Source organism: Apodemus sylvaticus, chromosome X, assembly GCF_947179515.1.
Source record: "Apodemus sylvaticus chromosome X, mApoSyl1.1, whole genome shotgun sequence".
Classification (NCBI taxonomy): domain Eukaryota; kingdom Metazoa; phylum Chordata; class Mammalia; order Rodentia; family Muridae; genus Apodemus; species Apodemus sylvaticus.
The window spans coordinates 72,428,469-72,453,112 of NC_067495.1; the positions used below are offsets into that span (position 1 = coordinate 72,428,469).

General features: G+C 36.1%; 1 protein-coding gene across 2 annotated transcripts in view; it reads right to left on the reverse strand.

The window, feature by feature from the left end:
- Positions 1-24,644, reverse strand: part of Chm (CHM Rab escort protein) — a 140,630-nt gene that overhangs the window by 14,891 nt on the left and 101,095 nt on the right. The window contains exons 10-14 of one of the 2 annotated variants that reach the window (XR_007975428.1): positions 23,723-23,827; positions 21,139-21,202; positions 16,858-16,954; positions 16,216-16,352; positions 4,984-5,063 (exon numbers count right to left, since the gene is read on the reverse strand). Coding sequence is in view for 1 of the 2 variants with exons in the window: in XM_052170923.1 (XP_052026883.1) it covers positions 4,965-5,063; positions 16,858-16,954; positions 21,139-21,202; positions 23,723-23,827 (365 nt within the window). In the remaining variant the exon portion in view is untranslated. Of the gene's footprint in view, positions 1-4,964; positions 5,064-16,215; positions 16,353-16,857; positions 16,955-21,138; positions 21,203-23,722; positions 23,828-24,644 lie in introns of those variants that run through there. The other variant, XM_052170923.1, reaches the window with a different exon arrangement.

Sequence of the window (24,644 nt, forward strand, 5' to 3'; positions counted from 1 at the left end):
ATCAACAACAGAATACAAGAGATAAAAGAAAGAATCCATTGAAACCATAGACTCAACAGTGAAAGAAAATGCAAAATGCAAAAACCTTGAAACCCCAAACATCCAGGAAATCCAGGACACAATAAGAAAGCCAAACCTAAGGATTATAGGTATAGATGAAAGTGAAGATTTACATCTTAAAGGGCCAGCAAATATCTTCCACAAAATTATGGAAGAAAACTTCCCTAACCTAAAGAGAGAGATGCCCATGAATATACAAGAAGCCTACAGAACTCCAAACAGACAGGACCAGAACAGAAATACCTCCTGACACATAATAATCAAAACCACAAATGTACTAAACAAAGAAAGGATACTTAGGGCAGTAAGAGAAAAAGGTCAAGTAACATATAAAGGAATATATAAAGGAATAACAGAATTACACCAGACTTCTCATTAGAGACCATGAAAGCTAGAAAATCCTGGGCAGATCTCATGCAGACTCTAAGAAAACACAAATGCCAGCCGAGACTACTATACCCAGCAAAACTCTCAATCACTATAGATGGAGAAACCAAGATATTCCATGACAAAACCAAATTTATACAATATCTTTCCACAAACCCAGCCCTACAAAGGATAATAGGGGGAAAACACCATTATAACGAGGGAAACAACACCCTGGAAAAAGCAAGATAGTTACCTTCTTTCACCCAACTCAAAAGAAGATAACCACACAAGTATAATATTAACATCAAAAATGATAGGAAGCAATAACCACTACTCCTTAATAAATCTTAACATCAATGGACTCAATACCCCAATAAAAAGACATAGACTAACAGACTGGTTACATAAATAGGACCCTACATTTTGCTGCATACAGGAAACATACCTCAGTGTCAGAGACAAAAACTACCTTAGAGTAAAAGGCTGGAAGACAATTCTACAAGCAAATGGTCTCAGGAAACAAGCCTGAGTTGCCATTCTAATATCAGATAAAATTGACTTTCAACCTAATGTCATCAAAAGAGACATGGAAGGACACTTCTTGCTGGTCAAAGGAAAAATTCAACAGTAAGAACTCTCAATCCTGAACATCTATGCTCCAAATACAAGAGCTCCTTTGTTCATAAAAGAAACTTTACTAAAGCTCAAAGAACACATTGCACCTAACACAATAATTGTGGGTGAGTTCAACACTCCACTCTCCTCAATGGACCGATCAGGAAAACAGAAACTAAACAGGGAGACAGTGAAACTAAATGATGCTTTGGATCAATTGGATTTAACATATATATATATATATATATATAAAAACTTTTCATCCCAAAGCAAAAGAATATACCTTTTTCTCAGTATCTCATGGTACCTTCTCCAAAATAGATCATATAGTTGGTCACAAGACAGACCTCAACAAATGTAAGAAGACTGAAATAATCCTATGCCTCCTATCAGTAAAAGTGGTCATTAATAACAATAAAAACAAAGGAAACCCACATACACATGGAAACTGAACAATACTCTACTCAATGATACCTTGGTCAAGGAAGAAATAAAGAAAGAAATCAAAGATTTTTTAGAATTTAACGAAAATGAAGGCACATCATATCCAAATGTATGGGACACAATGAAAGCAGTGCTAAGAGGAAACCTCATAGCTTTGAGTGCCTCCAAAAAGAAATTGGAGAGAGCATACACTAGAAGATTAATGGAACAACTGAAAGCACTGGAACAAAAAGAAGCTAATTCACCCAGGAGGCGAAGAAGACAGGAAATCATCAAACTCAGGGCTGAAATCAATCAAATAGAAACTAAGAGAACCATACAAAGAATCAACAAAACCCGGAGCTGGTTCTTTGAAAAAAAATCAACAAGACAGATAAACCCTTAGCCAGACTAACCAAAGGGCACAGAGACAGTATCCAAATTAACAAAATTAGAAATGGAAAGGGAGATATTACAACAGAAACCGAGGAAATTCATAAAATCATCAGATCCTACTACAAAAGCCTGTACTCAACACAACTGGAGAATCTGGAGGAAATGGACAATTTCTTAGACAGATACCAAATACCAAAATTAAATCAGGATCAAATAGACCATCTAAACAGACCCATAACCCCTAAAGAAATAGAAGGGGTCATAGATAGCCTTCCAACCAAAAAAAGCACAGGACCAGATGATTTTAGTGCAGAATTCTATCAGACCTTCAAAGAACACTTAATACCAATACTCTTCAAACTATTCCACCAAATAGGAACAGAAGGAACACTATCCAACTCCTTCTACAAAGCCACAATTACACTGATACCAAAGCCACACAAAGATCCAACTAAGAAAGAGAATTTCAGGCCAATTTTCCTTATGAATATCTATGCAAAAATACTCAATAAAATTCTTGCCAACTGAATCCAAGAACATATCAAAACATCATCCACCATGATCAAGTAGTCTTCACCCCAAGGATGCAGGAATGGTTCAATAGGTGGAAATCCATCAATGTTATCCACTACATAAACAAACTCAAAGAAAAGACCACATGATCATTTCATTAGATGCTGAAAAAGCATTTGACAAAATTCAGCATCCTTTCATGCTAAAAGTCTTGGAAAGGACAGGAATTCAAGGCCCATACCTAAACATAGTAAAAGCAATATACAGCAAACTGGTAGCCAACATCAAACTAAATGGAGAGAAACTTGAAACAATCCCACTAAAATCAGGGACTAGACAAAGCTCTCTTCTCTCTCCATTTCTTTTCAATATAGTTCTTGAAGTCCTAGCTAGAGCAATTAGACAAACATAAGGAGGTCAAGGGGATACAAATTGGAAAGGAAGAAGTCAAACTATCACTATTTGCAGATGATCGTATACTTAAGTGACCCAAAAAACTCTACTAGAGATCTCCTACAGCTGAGGAACAACTTCATCAAAGTGGCTGGCTACAAAATCAACTCAAGCAAATCAGTAGCCATTATATACTCAAAGGATAAGCAGACTGAGAAAGAAATTAGGGAAATGACACCCTTCATAATAGCCACAAACAGCATAAAGTATCTTGGGGTGACTCTAACCAAACAAGTAAAAGACCTATATGAGAAGACTTCAGATCTCTAAAGAAGGAAATCGAAGATCTCAGAAAATGGAAAAATCTGCCATGCTCCTGGATTGGCAGGATTAATATAGTTAAAATGGCCATCTTGCCAAAGGCAATCTACAGATTCAATGCAATCCCCATCAAAATTACAACTCTGTTCTTCATAGAGCTAGAAAGAGCAATTCTCAAATTCATCTAGAATAACAAATAACCCAGGATAGCTAAAACTATTCTCAACGGTAAAAGAACTTCTGGGGGATTCAGTATCCCAGACCTCAAATTTTACTACAGAGCAATGTCAGGCAAGCAGATCAATGGAATAGGATTGAAGACCCAGAAATTAACCCCCACACCTATGGTCACTTGATCTTCAACAAAGGAGCTGAAAGCATCCGTGGAAAAAAGATAGCCTTTTCAACAAATGGTGCTGGTTCAACTGGAGGTTAGCATGCAGAAGAATGGGAATCAATCCATTCTTATCTCCTTGTACTACGCTCAACTCCAAATAGATCAAGGACCTCTCCATAAAACCTGACACACTGGAATTAATAGAAAAGAAACTGGGGAAGACCCTTGAGTACATGGGCACAGGGGAAAAGTTCCTGAATAGAACACCAATAGCTTATGCTCTAAGATCAAGAATTGACAAATGGGACCTCATAAAACTACAAAGTTTCAGTAAGGCAAAAGACACTGTCAAAAGGAGAAAATGTCAACCAACAGACTGGGAAAGGATCTTCACCAACCCTAAATCCGACAGAGGGCTAATATCTAATATATACAAAGAACTCAAGAAGGTAGAACCCAGAGAACCAAATAACCCAATTAAAAAGTGGGGTACAGAGCTAAACAAAGAATTTTCACCTGAAGAACTTCAGATGGCTGAGAAGCACCTTAAGAAATGTTCAACATCATTAATCAATAGGGAAATGCACATCAAAAAAACCCTGAGATTTCACCTCACACCAGTCAGAATGGCTAAGGTCAAAAAATCAGGAGACAACAGGTGTTGGCGAGGATGTGGAGAAAGAGGAACACTCCTCCACTGCTGGTGGGATTGCAAGATGGTGCAATCACTTTGGAAATCAGTCTGGTGCTTCCTCAGAAACCTGGGCATGACACTGAGGATCCTGCTATACCATTCCTGGGCATATACCCAGAGGATCCCCCCGCATGCAATAAGGACACATGCTCCACTATGTTCATTGCAGCCCTATTTGTAGTAGCCAGAAGCTGGAAAGAACCCAGATGTCCCTCAACAGAGGAATGAATACAAAAAATGTGGTATATTTACACAACGGAGTACTATTCACCCATTAGAAACAATGAATTCATGAAATTCATAGAAAAATGGATGGAACGGGAGAACATCATACTAAGTGAGGTAACCCAGTCTCAAAAGATCAATCATGGTAAGCACTCACTGATAAGTGGATATTAGCCTAGAAACTTGGAATATCCAAGACAATCCACATATTAAATGAGGTCCAAGAAGAACGGATGAGTGGCCTCTGGTTCTGGAAAGACTCAGTGCAGCAGTATAGGCAAATAACAGAACAGGGAAGTGGGAAGGAGTAGATGGGGGAACAGGGGGAGGGAAGAGGGGTTATGGGACTTTTGGGGAGTGGGGAGCCAGGAACAGGGAAATCATTTGAAATGTAAATAAGGAATATATCGAATTAAAAAAATATATATAAAAGAAAAAAAAGAAAAAAAGAATAAACATTTCTCTTATTTATGCAGTGACTGTGTTTAAACTCATTTTTAGTATGTGAAACTTATTGCTGAGTAGTATTTTTAGTTCACCTTAAGTTCTGTTTATGTGATATCTAAGGGGAATATCATGTTAGATTAATTTCGCATCACAAATAATCCATTTTCTTACCTGCTTCTATTTCTGTATATGGAGTAAACAATTTCTGGACTACTCGTTCTAAATCTTCTCTTGCTGTTTTGGAAGACATGCAAGTCAAATGTACCAAATCTGGAAAATACAAAACAAAACCTGCTGATTTCCTGTGCATTGTAACTGTTTTACTCATATTCAAAGTACTATCATGGGTAGTAGTAATTAGGGAAATCATGGTTCCTCTGTTCAGTGAATTTACAATCTAGTAATGAGGGGACAAGTAAAACCACTATTATATTATGTTATACAAAAATCATCTGTGTATGAATGATAGTTATAAGAAAAAGTCACACTAAGACGCAAGTAGCAGTCAAAGCTAATTTTGAAGCTTAAGAAAACATTTGTACATGCATGCCCATGTATACACACACACACACACACACACACACACACACACCCCAGAGGGAAGGAGTAAAGTACAGCATTTCTTAGCTCCAAAAGAAGAATCCATTATATACACTTGGTCGATAATCATCTATTAATTATAGTGATTTCATAAACCTTTTTTTGGGAATACTGGTGCCTTAGTTTGAATCATACAAATCTTCAAAGATCATAAAATGACATCAAAAGTGTATATTTGCAGATATTCTAAATTACTTATTTTTGCATGTACAAATTCATGTTGCTTAGACTTGGTAATATTTAGGTTAAAGAATGTAATATGTACAAAAATACCTTTGAAAAAAGGTAAAATAGTGTGGTATGATAGCACATCTGAAGGCATATGCACAAAGAGAAAGTCTTATGTACTGGAAGATAGAAATGTGTACAGGGATAAAATAACAGCAACACACACACACGCACACGCACACATATACACACAAAAATCATCTAATAGAGAAAAGAGAGTACCAAGAAACTTTTTGTAATATCCCATTAAAATGTATATCTATTTCTAAGAGTTTATTTCAAAATAGAATTTTTTAAAAGCCCTGGAAAGATAATTTCAAATTTTATATTGAAAGCCCAAATCAAAACTCATCGTTAAAATTCACTCTCTATCCATAGATACAGAAAACATAGCATAGATGCACACTAGAACTTTATCCAGCCACAAAAAGAAACAAATCATGGGATCTATAGGAAAATGGGTGGAGTTTTCTATGCCAAACAAAGTAAGTCACACTTAAAAGGCAAACATCTCAAGGATTAAAGGATTAAGTGTATCTTCTCCTACTAAGGCTGGACCAGGCATTCTTCTGCTATATATGTGCTGGGGGCCTGGGACCAGCCCATGTATGCTCCTGGTTGCTGGCTAAGTCTCTGGGAGCTCCCTGGGATCCGGGTTAGTTGAGACTGCTGGTCTTGACATCACTCTTCCCTTCAGCTTTGTCAGTCCTTCCCCTAATTCAACCATAGGAGTCCCCAACTTCAGTCCAATGGTTGTAAGTATCTGCTTCTGTCTTAGCTGCTGGAAGGACCTCTCAGAGGAGGCCTTGTAGGGGAGGGGCATCCTCTCAAAGGTAAGGGGAGGAGGAATGGAATAAGGACCTGGGAGGGAGGACTGCCAGGGGAGACAATGGCTGGAATATAAATAAATATAATAATAATAAAGATAAATATCTCTTTTTTTCATAAGTGGAATTTCAGGGAAAGGACATGAAAACTAAAGTGGGAGTATTAGTCTATAAGAAGGAAAGGGAGAGAGGAACACTAAAAAGCGGTCTCTGCGTGTGTGTGTGTTACCAAAGCACATTACATGAATATATGCATATGTCACAATGAAATCTGTTCCCTTGTATAATGATATATAATAACAATCAGTTCCACATGCAAATGATATAAAATATCTATGAATAAAAAGGGAAACTCTGTGTGTATCTTTCTAGTAGAGAATGTATGATGTATATGTGTGGAGAGGGGAGTGACTTCCCCTGTGAGGATGGGTTGAGGCCAGAGGCTGACATCCAGATGTCTTTCTTCCTCCAAAGGATTTTCTGAGACAGTCTTTTATTGAAGCTGGGGGCTCTCAGTTTCATCTAGAATGGATTGCCAGCCAGCCCTAGGGATCTGGCTCTGGCTCTCAGCACCCGTTTGGGGCCCTGCTGAGCTTTTCATTTTCACATGGGTTGTGGGGATGCAAATTTAAATCCTCATTTTAAACAAGAACTTTACCTTCAGGGTCTCTCCCAAGCACCTGGGACGTTTTATACCTGATCAAAACCTAAGTTTTATAGCCTTTCTGGTCTACCAAAGAAAGTCATATTATAGGTTAGTTTATGAATTATAAGTTTCTCTGTTTCTTTGTATTAGAGATTTTGATTGTTATTTTAAATTAGGATTATTTTTGAAACTGAACTATCAATTTTGTACCTCATGAATCCTTTGCAGGGCCAAGCTTTAAAAACCACTTTTCTATATTTCTTAAAACTTTTAATTTGTCAATGTTTCATGAACATTTATTGCTAGTAAAATTTTCTTGTCATGAGCAGGCATTAATCTTTGCCACTGTTGAAGAGACATGTGTACACACCAATGCACCTGCATATACACTTATGACTAAAATATAAATCGCTTCTATGTGAAATGCAGGAAAGTGATCTACCATGATAGCATTCCTAATGAATTTTAAAAATCCTTGAATTGTCTATAATACATATATTATTATTATTATACCATTACTGTATGTATGTTATAAGTAATATTTTATACCACTCATATAACATGCAGGGATAGGTTCAATATACGGAAATCCATCAATGCAATCCACTACATAAACAAACTCAAAGAAAAAAAAATCACATGATCATTTCATTGGATGCTGAAAAGCATTTGATAAAATTCAGCATCCTTTCATGCTAAAAGTCTTGGAAAGGACAGGAATTCAAGGCCCATACCTAAACATAGTAAAAGCAATATAGAGCAAGCCGGTAGCCAACATCAAACTAAATGGAGAGAAACTTGAAGCAATCCCACTAAAATCAGGGACATCATCATTTTCTAATTGAGAAAAAACGTAGATGGTGAAATGAAGCAGGTTTACCAAAGATAGTAAAAGGAAGACCTAGCACTGTGCTCGGTATTAGCAGGTTGTGTGCTTTCTCCTCTACTCATTATGATCAGTGGAACACCTGATAACAAGAAGCACTTTATACAGTATGGGAACTACACGGAAGGAACTAGACAGATGTTCAACCCTTGCTTCTTCTAAAACACCAACTGAGAGATTTCAATAAATAAAATTTACTTTTCTGTTTAAAAGCATCCTATATTAAAGCCATTTGGATTAATATGTAAAATTATATTATCTATTCAACCCAAAAGAAATTTAATAGTTTAAATAGTTAAAAGTTTACAGCCCTGTGAAATCCTCAAAAATTCTATTCCATATGCTCTTAATAATATATGCGTACTAATTATATTCAAATGAATACATTTATAGGGATATTATAGTTTTGCTAGTATGAATATTAATAATGTTAGAAATAATAATATTTGAAATTATTTGAGCCTTATGAAAAATTATATTTGTAAACATAGCTGTGTTCAAAGGATACATAATGAAAAATATGTGACATTAACCTGTACAATATAGTGTCGTATTTCTCCTCTTCTCTATAAAACATTCACATTTTACAAGTTTAATTTTTCTCCAAGGAATTATTTCATTCAATAAATGTGAATGAGTCATACAAATTAGATCAGACAGGGTAAACATTTTCCTAAAAGCATTATATTTAACTAGCACCTACTGACAACTGCTGGTAACATTATATAATATGCAATATATGTTGCGATATTCCCCACAGACATCATGTGAAATTATGACTGACAAAAATAAAATACAAATCCTAACTGTGAGATTTGTAAGCTATATTACCTTTACTTCATTCAGAAACTGCTTGAAAGCTTACTGGGCTAAAAAGATAGCTCAATGTATTTCATTCTTGTGATAACAATACATATAGACTTGTACTGACATTAAGAAATCAAACTTTAAAATAACATTTAATTCTCAGAATGCAATAACCCTTCCAAATCTGGTTACAAATCACAAGTTATTACTGAAAAAAAAAAAAACAAACCAAAACAAAAACTTAACGTTTAAAATCTAAGTTCTTTAAATGCAAAACTAGAAGTAACTCATAAAATGTATTTTGGAACACTGCTATCTCTTACAAGGTATTTAGGAACATATAGGATTCCCACCAAGAAATACAAAGAAAGACATAGGAGCACAACAGAATAGACAAGTCTAATAGCTGATAGCTGGATAAGACAGTATCCCATGACTATATGTTCCTGGACTCTTTCATTTTTCTTTTGCTTTCCTTAAGTGTAATGCTAAGGCAGTTTCTCAGGCCTCAGTGTCCTTACTCCTTACGACTAAGCAGTGGAGTGGTATTAGGTCATCTGCACGACCACTGCTAAAGTCTTATGAAGCCAACTTCCTACTTAAAACAATAATTGAAAAATGATAATAGAATTTTAAACCAAAAATGGATAGCATTAAAACCTGAATATAAACCATAAGTAAGTAAATGGCTATTGAAAAGGGTTCTGAAGTTAGTATGCACTGAAGGTAGAATTAGGCAGAATTCACTACCTGCAAGCCCACAAATCTGTTCCACAGGATTTTAAGGGATTTTGCAACATAGGCTAGTCAACAAAGTGTGTTTTGTTGTATAACCAAAGAAATCATGATTTATATGTATAGGGACTGATGTGGCTCATAACTTATCTTTCACATGTAGTCATAAAGCTAACTGTAATTTATGTAATATAACACAAATGAGAATACATGGCTGTGTCCATAAAAAGGAAAGGGTCAGAAAACATATTTCCTTTATAGTGCCAAATGGGGAACTGAGTTTGACATATATCACACAATTTAGTTTCAAAATGCAACCTTGAAAAACTTGACCCAACTTACACTTTCAGAGAAAGATTTCAGGTAAAAAAAAAAAAAAATTCCAGAATGTTAACTTAAGATCAAGGAGAAAAAAAAGTTAGGCTTGCTTGTAAAATAAAATCTGTGCTTTGTAACAATACTAATAAAAATAATTTGAAATATCATATTTTAAGCAGTAATTTTAAAATGAAAGAAGATACCAAAAACTTTTAAATTATCTAAACTCATTTTATAAAAGGTATGTAACATTTTCTCATTAGGGTTGTAAAAGCAGAAAGGAGTATACAAACAAGATCCTACATAAAACTTTAGACGATTCATTATTATATATGATATTCACAAAATCTATAATCATATCACAGATAAATAACTTCCTGTAACATAAAATCCCAGAATAAAACAGCTGTTGCTGCCTGATTATTATGTATGGAAAAATTTCAAACTGCATAGTATATGAATAACAACTATAAAAAAACATGAACTTGAATGTCAAACGGAAAGGTTACAGAGATGATGTTTGCTCATTCATAAGTGATCTCAAGGGGAAAAATCCTTCATTTAGTATATAATATAATATAACTTAATATAATAGTTTTATAATATAATATAATATAACTTAATATAATAGTTTTACAAAACACAAAACACAATGTCAAATTCTTAACCATCCCAGTAGCACAAAACAAAATCAGCCATGGAAACATGAAGTTGAGTTAATGTAAGTATTTTTAGAAATGTAGTATTATTCCTTTACAAATAATACATTAACGTAACTAATTAGGGCTATGGAATGGACAGCTTCAGAAGCACTGGGCTCTCGTTATCACTGCAAGTACAGTAATATGCCACTTATCCAAGGGATTTTTTCACATAGCCGAAAACCAGGAAGTATACATTAAAAGGCATTACAAAATTTACTGCCCAATTTCTTGCTAAAGGCTTTCTTATGCTAATAATACAGGTATTAGAGGCAAACTTATTTATCTTGTTTTCTGACCCTTTGTTTATTATGAATAGCAGATATTTTGGGAGAGATAATAGTCTTTCAAACAAGTTTTGAGAACTGTTATTTCTGGCTTGGGCTGAGAAAATTTTGACTTCTAAATGTTACGTTTTTGTTTTGTTTTGTTTTTCTAGTACATTATGCCTACAGTAAAAGCATGCTGGCAGACAGAGGCAAACAGCCTGACAAGAAGAAAGAAGGAATGACAGCAGCCCAGTCATGTGCTTAGGAGCCTAGGCCTAACCGCCTCAGTGGCCTTCAAGGGCACCGAGTTACAATGGACTGTAATAAATAATGATCATGATACCTGCAAATTATAATATAGAATAGCAAGAAAATGGGAGATATGTGTTTAATAGATAAAAGATTTTTATAGCAGTTCTAAAAGAAAGTACCTGAGGATATCACTGCATGGTAGAGTGTGCTGAATAAAGGATATGTGACTAAAGACTATGTATGCACAAAAGACATTTCCAAGCAGTGGTTAACCTCTCCCTATGAGACTCCCTTCTAAAGTACTGAAAATGAAGTTAACAAAATATCAAAAACATTTTTCTTTTGAATGAAGGGATCTCTAGTTTCCTTAGGAGCCAAGTCTGCTATAGTCCTGTTTTATAAAAGTTACTTTAATTTTACATATTTTTGTGGATTAATAATAGAGTAATTCAATAAAGATAAAACCGAGATAGTTGGAATTTCTATCTACTTCATCATGGCTTTATTTATGCGATTAATACATGATAATTTTATATATTTATGGGATACAATAGTATTTCAATACATGTGAAACAAATAAAGATTAAAGTATGATTAGTAACATATATATTCTCTCCCTAACTACACACACACACACACACCACTTTTTAAAATCATCAAGCATTATAGGAACACTAGAAAAGTTATAGCCGAGAATAGAAGAGGAAAAACACCCAATCATCAAAGTATGCAAAGTTTTGGTTGAACAGGAGTGGCAAGCTTAATGATTAGTTTACATTTGTGGCACTAGAATGAACTGCATGAACAAGAGATTTCTCAAAGTGTGTGTGTGTGTGTGTGTATACATATATATGAGTGTATATATATATATGAATATGTATTCATATATATATGAATGTATATGTAGTGATAGATATGTTAATCATTTCAGCTACAGATTTGACAATGTATTTGGATCATAATACCACATTTTGTTCTTAATGTATATAATTATTCTCCAAATTTTAAAAGGTAAAGACTACCATTAAAGTATAAAAAGATATCTTTAATAAAGTTATCAGCTTTTTCTGAAAGCAGTAGACCTTATATCAGGCATATGTTAGAAGAACAAACTAACAGATTTTAACACCTCAAAATCTTTCAGCACTTAAATCTTTCTCCATCTTTACAATAAAAGTCATAATTTTGTATTAAGGGCAACTTACAAACAAGTTGATTGGCTCTTGGGTAATCTCTGGAATTTTTAAGATGCATTTCTTTAACAATCATACCTTAAGTCACCAAAGTTCACATAATTTACTTTCTATAAATCTCATTTTGTTTCCTTTGAGGAATGGATACAGTCAGCCTCACTGGAATATATGTGGATTACATCTGATTTACTCTGGTATAACTACATTAGTTACAGTGCTTGCCAACATTTGTCAAGTGATTCTTCCAATAAGAAGAATGATGAGTTTCACTCAGGATTTCATCATTACAGACTGGTTTCAGGGCAAGTACGGGTGCTTTGTTCCATTTATCTGGCTGTGTGTGTGTGTGTGTGTGTGTGTATAGATAGATTATAATGCAATCATCTAGAAATGGGCTTTTCTACTAATTATGCACAGGAAAAACAAGACACTTTAAAATCCCTTTATAGTTAAATGCCTGAAAATTATTTTTGGGTACTATTTTAGTTTTTGAAATTTATACATCACAAGCAAACTGAATTATCATTCATAGTTTATCATAATTAGAATGAATATGGGAAATCCAGAAAACAGAATCCAAAATGTGGACTCTTAACACATAACTTAGTTCTACTTAGCATTTTCCAGAATGCTTGACAGGAGAAAGAATTAAAATGTTTCTGAATTAGAATGAGGAAATAATTATGTTAATTTTAGGTACACGTTCTATTATGTCCATTATATGCTTTATTCAAACCTTCAGGAGAAAAGAGAAAACCCTCAAAAGACACTGAGCAGTAGTTTGGAAGAGAGTGATGGTGGAACATTCAGAATGAAGTAATATGTTTATCATCTGGGAGCTTCAAATGAGAAAAATAACTGAGGTAGAAGCAGGTTTGCATACACAAAATAAAAGCACAGTATATTTGCCTGTATTTTTCCCTGACTTGAGAGAGAGAGAGAGAGAGAGAGAGAGAGAGAGAGAGAGAGAAGAAGAAGAAGAAGAAGAAGAAGAAGAAGAAGAAGAAGAAGAAGAAGAAGAAGAAGAAGGAGGAGGAGGAGGAGAAGAGGAGGAGGAGGAGGAGGAGGAGGAGGAGGAGGAGGAGGAGGAGGAGGAGGAGGAGGAGGAGGAGGAGGAGGAGGAGGAGAGTATCAGACATATGGATATAATCAGACTAATTCTGTTTTAGAAGACTTATAAAGAACAGAACAACTTGAAACTATATATGACATCAGTGCATCAATGACTGAAGTAAAGGAGCAACAGGAAAATATGTGGTTAAAGACTTTAATATCTGAGTTATAAATTGCTCCTAAATATCTGTGAACAGGCTTAAAGCTTAAGAAAAGGAAGAAGAAAAGTCAGAAGCCAAATATCAATTAAGCAATAGTAAGTAAATGATAAATATGTCAGTTTCTATCTCAGTATCTTTCTTAAGTCTTGCTATATATTATGTCAAGCTATTAACTCTATTAACTTTAATAAATAATACACACTGCATAATGAATGAAAAGATTTAAAATGATCAAAAACTTCTCTTTCTCTGGAACAAGGTAAAGTATAAGTAATGAACTCAAACTTACCTCTTTCAGGCTATGAAAAAGAGAAAAACAGCCAGTTTGTCTACATTCCTGGTATTAAATTGATATAAAGTGATTAAGCTATAGTAAAGACTACAGAGAAAATTGCATCAAAGTAGAAACAAATGAGGCAGCAAGGGAATCAGAAGCCAAACAATCCTGGTGGCTTCTGGAGGCTTGTGCTGCTCCATTTCTCTAAATCTCATTTAGGCTAATTCCTAAGGAAGATCTGGAAATTCCCAGGATAGGTAGGGGATATGGCTAGGAAGCAGATCAACTGTTTTACATATGCATTCCTATTACCACACACGCACAGCCACAAACAAAATTAAACAGCAGAATCTTCTAGTGAAGAAACAAGACACAGCAAGCTAAAAAACTGAACTATATTGAAGTAACTAAATTGTGGTAATTCTGTAGACTCTTGAACCAACGTTCTTTTATATTTCCTATGAAGTTGAGAGAAACCCATCTCCACAACTTCAGGTATATGAGATAAAAATAACTTACTTAAATACATTTTCCAGCTTCATTACTTATGAAGACACAGTTCTTTAAAACTTTTCAGTTTTCATTTGTACCTGATGGGTACACTACTCAAAAACATTAGGTTAGAACTTTACTTAGAGAATGTCATTTTTAAAACAAGAATGATACCTGCTTACTGCATTAGAATCATTTAATAAAGGTAATTAACAAACCCTTTATCACATGCTGTTATGTTTATAAAAGTACATCTGTTTATTTTAATTTTAATGGGGCTAAGCAAGAGTAATTACATGCTTAAGGAATCTATATTTTGAAGAAAAACATTCCATCTATAGTCATGAGAGCATATAGTCATAGCGCATACACTGCTCTGAGAAGCAGTATAGCACAGTGATTAAAATGTAAGTTTAAAATGTTGTTCAAATTCTAGGTTAAAATCCTGCTTATCCTTTCTGTCACCCTGAAGAGTATTTTGCTTTTGATACTTCCTTTCTCTAGCTAAAAACGATAGAATGCACAATAATCTGTAGCTATCTTAGAATTGTTATAATCATGGTAGAAGCATATACTTGGTACTTATCATCTATTACTATAATCATTAACATGGAATAAATAGTAAATAATATGGAATTGTTAATCTATAGAAAAAATACAGGGCTCTATCTAAACAATGGTACAAAAGTGTCACTGTAGGAATGAGCCACTAAAAGAAAGAGAGGAACATCTGAATTACAATTTGAAGGATGAAGGATTTAAACAGTTGTCAAGGTCCCTCTAATTGAAAGGAATCATATACACAAAAGCACAAGACAAAATAATCAGAGTAGTTAGGTAACTTCTAAGTGAGAAGGGGATAGGAGGAAGTGTATCAAAGAGGAAAAAACCAGTTACGGAACAATAAATGGGAAACATCTCTAGGAGGGTAAAGAGAAGGGGATGGGAGATCATGGTAAAGGAGGGAATATGGGAGGGGACAGCTAACACTAAAGGCCTTTTGAAAAAGCATATGGAAAGCTATACTACTGTAGAGACTTGCGAAGATAATGGAGGAGACAGCATCTCAGCTAGACACCTTATGCTGCCGAGTAAAAGCTCTAAGCGACAGGAATGAGTTACAGCTAACTGAACTGTTTGCCAAAGGGGTTCCACAGATGCTACCACCAAACATCAAAGGTTATTGCCATGGTTACTGGTTGTTCTCCACAACCTGATAGAAAAGTTCTATTTCTGAAAGCAACACCTGTGTTATTGAACACTGAGCTGTTAATCTGGTACCCAACTAGAAGCTGCACCCTAACTGATGAATGTTCACGGGGCCAGGAAGGAGGTAGTCTGTAGAGTACTGGAGGATAGAATTAACAATCAATATCATCTCTCTACACACCCTGTGGCCCCCTGTGGCCTAGAATAGAGACCGGACTGCAAGAATACTGATATTATCGTGGCACAAACATTTATGGGAGTGAGCAACCACCTTTTGATTGAATTTGAGGTCTATTCCATGAGACGCAAATAATACCTAAATGTTCTTTAACTAACAATAAAAATATAGTTTATATGAACTATGAAATACTATTCAGTTGAAAAGAAAATTGAAATCATGAACTCTGATAGAACCAAAAAAGATCATATTGAATGAGGTAACCCAGGCTCAGAAAGACAAATGTCATAGTTCTCTCTGATCTGTATTTGTTAAAATATAACAAAGAAAAAAAAATAGCCACATGTCACAATCAAGTAAAACATTTATATAACACAGTGATTTAAAAATAACTATCCCATATGGTAAATTGAATTACATATTGTTATCGTTTGGACAGGAAGTATTTGCCACAGTTCTGTGTACTGAACACTTGCTTCCCAGCTGCGGCACTATTTTGCTATGTTCTGGAAACTTGAACTCGCACCTACCTAGAGGAAGTGAGACACAGAGGGGAAACCCACTTCTCCCTAGGGTACTGGGCAAATATTAAGCACTGTAAAAATCACTATTAAGATTAATGTCAAGTTCTTTAAGTCCATACGGTTATCACTCTTGATGTTCATTTCTGCAAATAAGCAAAGAAATTGTGTTAAAGTCAACAATGAATACTAAGGCTGAAGTTGTGGCTTTGCACTAGATCACCTAGCATATAAGAGGCTGCATGTTCAGTTCCCAGTATGATAGAAAGAAGAAAGGGATATATCTTTAAAGAGAAGCACATCTGCATTCATGCTTCTATTCACCACACTGGTAGAAGTCCTAGCTAGAACAATTGGACAAGACACGATTTTAATAAAAGATACCCACACTGGTAAAAACTGGAGTCCATCACTGTTTACAGATGACAAGATTTTGTGCATAGAATCTTCCAACATTAAGTAATACATTATACAATGTATATATGTATATATATTTATCAAAACCAGCATTGTGTCTAATATAGATTTTTTTGTATTATACAATCATTAAAAATTTGAATGACTAAGTTTTATGAGAAGCACTTAGAAGAGACAGATAGATAGATAGATAGATAGATAGATAGATAGATAGAGAGACATTACTGTGCTTACATGTGCCTTTCATGCATGTCATTGTTGAAGAGCATAACTCAATGACTCGAACAGCAAAACTTCCTGGCTCTTCTGCTGGCACTGTCAAAATGGAGATCTGAAAGCCAAGAATAGATAATAGAAATAAGTTAGGTCTCATTTATCTTGATAGAGCTAACTTCCAAGTTCCCAAATATCCTTTGATATTTGAAAACAAATTTGGCTTATATTGAATTTATTTGGGAGTAAAATATAAAATACGCAATACACATGTCTCAATATCTAATTTCTTCATTATTTATTGTTTTTATGATTCTCATCAACCATGAATAATTCAAAATTTTAACACTGATTGCATATCACATACTATTCAGAAAGGAATACAACTGTAATATGACTGTTAAAATATAAGCACTCTGCTCCTTGAAATCAGATTATATCAACAAGTGGTCTTATCTACTACTTATATATATTTTATACATATAAATAGTTTATATGGCTCGTATTTTAAAGCCTTGACATGATGACCAGACCAATGCTTCTTTGTAGAGTTAAGATTTCAGTGTTATTCGTCTAGGGAATCTTCAATCTGAGAAAATTATACCCTTAAAGAAATGTTAGCAAAAGAGAAAACACCACCTTCCCTTTTCCCTACCTGTGCTGTGGTTACATTTTGACCAAGAAGGCCATATTCATACCCCAAAAAGGAAGCAACTACAACACAATTTTTAAAATAGAAATTGTTTTGATAGCAATACTGTCCTATTTGCCATCTATTTTGGGGCTTATGATATCTCAAAAAACAGGTCTCCATGTTCCTTTTAACTCCCTCTGCTGCTATTAAGGATAGAAAATGTACTTTAGCATCAAAGAGAGAGAAACCACCAAGACACTGAACACAGTGAAATAATGAAATGACTAGGACTAAAAATATGGCCATAACTGAAAACGTTGCTTTAATTACTCTACCAACATAGAAGAATTTCTTTTGGCTCCTGCAATTATCATGATTTATTACTGAGATACAATCAGTATTGTTCTACTGGAGCACCTCCTTCACCTGAAGTTAACTGCCTGATGTTAAGGGAGAATCTAGTCAGCCCTCTACTATCACCATGGAGTGTGCCTGGCCTGTCTTCCTGTTTTTCTCTGTTCTCTACACTTCTGTTCTACCTACAATTCAAAGTGAAGATATAAAGAGAGGTGGGAAGAGAGAAAGGGAAAGAGAGGAAGGGAGGAAGGGAGGAAGAGAGGAAGGGGCTGGGGGTAATAAAGGACTGTAACTTTCTCAGATACATGGAGGAAAGATGGATCTGAAAAAGACTGATGTGAAGCAGGGTAACCAGTTACAAGGAAGAAATGATATACATGGGAAGAGTAAATAAACCATGAGAAAGTAAAGAACTCAGACCACATTGATGAAGTACATGGGTAGTACCTAAAGGTTGAGAAGATGTAAGAGAGAAGGGAGTTTGTATGGTTCGAACAGTATCAGTTCTGTTCTGAGCAACAGTGACCACAAGATAACAAGCAGTGGGACAACAGAGGACACTGGCTTCAGCTTTAAGTCTTGACAGACACCCAAAAGACCCTTGACATACGGTTCTGGCACCCTTGGGCTTCCAAGAGGTGACCTCCAGCATTAATGGGGAGTTGAGACTATGGGGATATACGAAATCATTTGTTGTGTGGAGAAAGAGAAGTATAATGTAGTTGGATGAAGGAAGAATTTTTATATTAAATGATAGGATAAAAAAGAGCTTCAGATATGCAGAGGTGTTATGAGGAAGGCACAGGGCATGGAAGCCAAAGACAGCAAAAATATTGTCAAAACCATCAGGAAAGTTCTGGCAGAAAATATTTAAAAAGTGCCCCCTGCTCTGCCAGAGCCTGACAAATACAGAGGCGGAAGCTCACAGCGAACCATTAGACTGAGCACAGGGTCCCTGATGGAGGAGTTGGAGAAGGGACTGAAGAAGCTGAGGGGGTTTGAAGCCTCATAGGAGGAACAACAATGTCAACAGGCCAGACTCCCCAGAGCTCCCAGGGACTGGACTACCAACCAAAGAGTACACATGGAGGGACCCATGGCTCCAGCATATGTGGCAGAAGATGGCCTTGTTGGACTTCAGTGGGAAGAGAGGCCCTTGGACCTGAGGGGATGTGATGCCCACATGTAGGGGAATGCCAGGGCGGTAGGACTGGAGAGGGTAGATAGATGGGGGAAGCACAAAGAGGCAAGGAGAGTGGGGATGAAATAGGGGGCTTCAAAACGGAGACCTGGAAAGAGAAAGCAATTGAAATGTAAATAAAGAAAATATCCAATAAACTATATATATATATATATATATATATATATATATATATATACACACACACACACATACATACATATACAAAAAAAGATTTATTTGAAAGGGGAAGAAAAGTGCCACCGACTCTGAATATCATGGTTTTTAATATACTCAGTAAGATAAATTGTAGTAGAAGCGCATGGGCAGAAACCTCATTGTGGTTTAGAAATGACGGTGAGTTCAGTAGCTGAAAGCAGGAAGAATCTTGTACAGAAAATACTATTAAAAGGGGATAGAATGAATACTCAGTAGAGATGGAGACAGAGTCAAGAGAATGGGTTGTATTGTTTTTAATTAAAAAACCCAGGGCATGTGTTTGTATGTGTGTATCAAAGAGTGAGTTTTATGTATGTGTGTTCACTCAAGTGTTCATGTATGTATCAAAGGTTACCTTCTGTGAAGGAGGTAACCAATGGACAAGGGAGAGACAGACTCCTCAGTCATGTTACACATATATCATGAGTGGTAGGGGAGAAATTCAAGTTCTTTTGTGCATGCTGGATATTTTCTTTTACCCAGAGAAAGAGAAAATAAACAGAGTAGGTTAGAAAGTGAAGACTGGTACTAGACATCGAGGTGAATGAGCAAATGATCAAAAAAAAAAAAAAACAGTGGGAGAATTTGCAATGTGAACAGGATACAGCTGAGTGCAGCTGAAACAATGACTATGTGGGAGGGCCAATCTGTTTGGTTATTTCATCGTTTTCTCAAGTGGCCCTCACTGATACAGATAGAATTAATAACCAGACATGGGAAAGAGAAGTTCCTCTGTTGCTGCAGTGGAAGGCCCTAGCAAAATGGGGACTGCAGGTGTTAGGATACCCACTGTTGCATCTATGGCAAAGGAAGGGAAGAAAATAGAAAGATGATAATAATCAGAAGATACAGCAGGATAATAGTTTATATGTCTATGAACAGACAGGATGGTAATAAAAGACTTTAGAGACGGGAGGGCTGGAGCAGATTTATGATCCTGTAAGTCTACAATCTTCAGACTTGACTGGACCATTGATGCTGATTAAGAAAACATACAGAGAACAGGGCACTCCACGAAGTGATTATTGTATGTTTTTCTTTGAGGTTTGGCTTGCTTGTAAACCTCATACTTGAAAGAGGACTTCACTTGTAATTTAGAGATCAGAAGTTATCAACTCCCAAACTTACAAAGAGTCCCATTTTCATCATCTTATTTTAATATAAGTCACATTTCTAAGGGCAGTTCTTTGCCTGGTTCATCTCTGAATTTGGTTGGACTTCAACTCATCAATTAAAGTATCTCAACTCCTTTGCTGACTGTTTAAACAGAGAAAATATATAGGAACCTTTTAAAAGATAGCCCTCTTCACTTCCACATTACTCTTCAGGGGCTACATTTCACAGCTTAGCTTCTTCCATGAATTGCCTCTACTTGCTCTCTTGCAGTTCTGTCTTCCTGTCACCTTGAGATGTATTCACAAACCCTACAGTTAAATGTAAGACCCAGACCTATCAACCAACAGTGGCAGACCAATGTGCCCAGTGAAACATCAATTGGTACATTATTTCCTTAAACTATACCACACTAATCCTTGTCATACTGAACCACACTTCCTATTTGTCTGTATCTGTAAACCCCTAGGCTGTGTGGTATTGGAAGGAAGACATGCTATCATAGTTATCAAGGTCTTCTAGGAGACCAGGACTTGGGCTGCTGAGTAAAAGGCCTATTTGCCAAGTAATTAAATGAAAGCTCACTCTTAACAGATTTAATACACAGCATAGGAGCCATGGTTACAAACGCTAAAAATATAAACTTAAAATCTACTAAGAGTAGACTTTCACTGTTTTTGCCATAAAAGTATTATGTAAAAACAGCATGTTAATCAGTGCAGGAATAAACTCACCATGTCCATGTATTTATTAAAATACATAGCTTTTATTCTAAGAAAAAAACAGAGGACTGAATCACCTGTTGATCAGAATCCGTTTTCAGTACAGATCCATCTGTAATCAGGACTGCCCTGGAAATTTGCCTGTAATGCACAAAAGAGGAAAACAGTGATTCAGATTCCACGGATAAGTTTCATTTATTGTTATGTAACCAGCAGAAGGCATGTTTCAAAGATTTAAGTAAGGATAAAAGTGTCAAAATCCCAGTCAAGTTCTGCTTTAATCTTTTCTTGGCTCAAGAAAGAAGGATGCATGACCTACAGACAAACTCCAGCTGAGGCAAAGGAGAAGAAATTCTGCTGGACTTCCCTCAAAACAGAACCAAGTAGGGAAGAATGGTAAGAAATAAGAGTATACCTTTGGTTTGGTATACCTCTGTATGGTACTTTAAAAACAGAGTATCTGGTTTTATGTGGAGGTCCTTGATCTACTTGGAGTTGAGCTTTATACAAGGAGATAAGAATGGATCATTTTTACATTCTTCTACATGCTGACCTCCAGTTCAACCAGCACCATTTGTTGAAAATGCTGTCTTTTTTCCACTGGATGGTTGTAGCTCCTTTATCAAAGATCAAGTGACCATAGGTGTGTGGGTTCATCTCTGGGTCTTTAATTCTATTCCATTGATCTTCCTGCCTGTCACTGTACCAGTAGCATATAGTAGTTATCACTGTTGCTCTGTAATACAGCTGAAACTTAGAGGAGAAAGTGGGGAAAAAGCCTCGAACATGTGGATACAGGGGAAAAGTTCCTGAACAGAACACCAATGGCTTATGCTCTAAGATCAAGAATCGACAAATGGGACCTTATAAAATTGCAAAGCTGCTGTAAGGCAAAGGACACTGTCAATAGGACAAAATGGCAAGCCACAAATAGGGAAAAGATCTTTACCATTTTACATCACATAGAGGGCTAACATCCAATATATACAAAGGATTCAAGAGGGCTGGAGAGATGGATGGCTTAGTATATAAGAGCACTGACTGCTCTTCGGAAGGTCTTGAGTTCAAATCTCGGGAACCACATGGTGGCTCACAACCATCTGTAATAAGATCTGAAGCCCTCTTCTGGTGTTTCTGAAGACAGTTACATTATACGTATATATAACAATAAACAAAAATCTTTTAAAAATGCAGTATGACAGAAATAAGTCCATTATTAAAAATAAAGAACTCAAGAAGGTAGACTCCAGAGAACCAAATACCTCTATTAAAAATGGGGTACAGAGCTAAACAAAGAATTCTCAACTGTGGAAACTTGAATGTCCATGAAGCACCTAAAGAAATGTTCAACATCCTTAGTTATTATGGAAATGCAAATCAAAACAACCCTGAGATTTCACCTCACACCAGTCAGAATGGCTAACATCAAAAACTCAGGTGACAGCAGATGCTGGCAAGGATGTGGAGAAAGAGGAACACTCCTTCATTGTTGGTGGGACTGCAAGCTGGCACAACCAATCTGGAAATCAGTCTGGCATTTTCTCAAAAATTGGACATAGTATTGCATGAGGACCCAGCTATGCCACTCCTGGGTATATACCCAAAAGATTCTCCAAAAGATAGCAAGGACACATGCTCTACTATGTTTATAGCAGTCTTATATATAATAGCCAGAAGTTGGAAAGAACCCAGATGTCCTTCAACAGAGGAATGGATACAAAAATATGTGGTATATTTACACAATGGAGTACTACTCAGTTATTAAAAACAATGAATTCATGAGATTCTTAGGCAAATGGATGGAACTATCATTCTGAGTGAGGTAACCCAGTCACAAAAGAACACACATGGTCTGCACTCACTGATAAGTGGACATTAGTCCAGAAGCTCAGAATTCCCAAGATAAAAAATTCACAGATGACATGAAGCTCAAGAAGAAAGAAGAACAAAGTGTGGGTGCTTCGATCCTTCTTAGAAAATGGAACAAAATAGTCATGGGAGCAAATATGGATACAAAGTATAGAGCACAGATTGAAGGAAAGGTCATTCAGAGACTGCCCCACCTGGGGATCTATCCCATATACAGTTACCAAACCCAGACACTATTGTGGATGCCAAAAAGGGCTTACTGACAGGAGCTTGATATAGCTGTTTCCTGAGAGGCCCTGCCAGTGCCTGACAAACACAGAGGTGGATGTTCTCAGACAACCATTGGACGAAGCAAGGGGTCCCCAATGGAAGAGTTAGAAAAAGGGCTGAAGGGCTTTGCAATCCCATAGGAAGAACAACAATATCAACCAACCAGACCTCCCTTCCCTGCAAGCTCCCAGGGACTAAACCACCAACCAACGAGTACATGGAGGGACCCATGGCTCCAGTTGCATATGTAGCAGAGGATGGCCTTATCTGGCATCAATGGTAGGAGAGGCCCTTGGTCCTGTGAAGGCTGGATGGATGTCCCAGTGTAGGGGAATTTGAGGTCAGGAAGGTGGGAGTGGGTGGGTGAGCACCCTCATAGAAGCAGGGGGAGGGGGAATGGGATAGGGGATTTCAGGGTAAACTGTGAAATGTAAATAAAGAAAATATGCAATTAAAAAAGAAAAAGGAAAACAGAACCGTGATTTTCCCTTCCTTTGTGTAATGGGGTGGAGGACAGCTTACCTGTACTGTACACGGGAACATGTATTCTCAGAAAGGTAACTGTCTTCAATAATGAAATGTTTAGAGATTATCCTTTGACCAAACTGATCTATCATTGCTTTACATCTATAAAGAAGATAAGGATAGAGAAAAGATCATATTAATGATGAAGTAATTGAGAAAATTAAATAATGAACTGTTGATTCTGAATTGGAAATCTTGTAAAGCTTAAAGAAATTCCCAAGTACTCTACAATTTCTGACACTGAAGTAGACATATATTTTGGCTGTTGTTCTGATATCTTTTAAACTGTAAATACATGTAGACTGTTACTTCAACATTTATTTTGATTGTCATTAGTCTGTAAGTGTAAGATTAGTAAAGCATCATTACATAATTCCAAGCTTGCCTCCCATTTAGAATCACAGAAGCTGTTTCTTTGTTTAGAAAATCGGCTTTCTTTTTTACCACCTTTAACAGTTCTAAGAGGACAAGAAAGCTGATTAAATATCGTGTTGTATCTTTCACAGCCTGTAAAAGCCACTAAAGGCTTTTTATTTTTCTGTTAAGTGTTGCTTTCTCTTTTGTTCAAGAATAGCTATCTGGTCATGCGTTTGATAATGTTTTAAACAGAAAAAAAGGGATAGAGCTTCTTTTAATATCTGTTTCCACTTTACTTCAAAGGATAATCATGGAAAGATTTCTTTCAAGTGGTCTTTCCAAATAAGGAAAACACTTATGCACAGACATTCTCAGGTCTCTGTCATCTGATATGTGTTGGGACAATGAATCATATAGAACCCTCCATTGACCTTCTTTCAATGTGTCTAGATAAAAGGATGAAAATTAGAATCCATCTCCTTGCAGTGCCACAAGTTATAAATGTACTTTATAGGGCTCATTATCCAAACTAATGGACTAAGGGCGACATCCTTGAAACGGA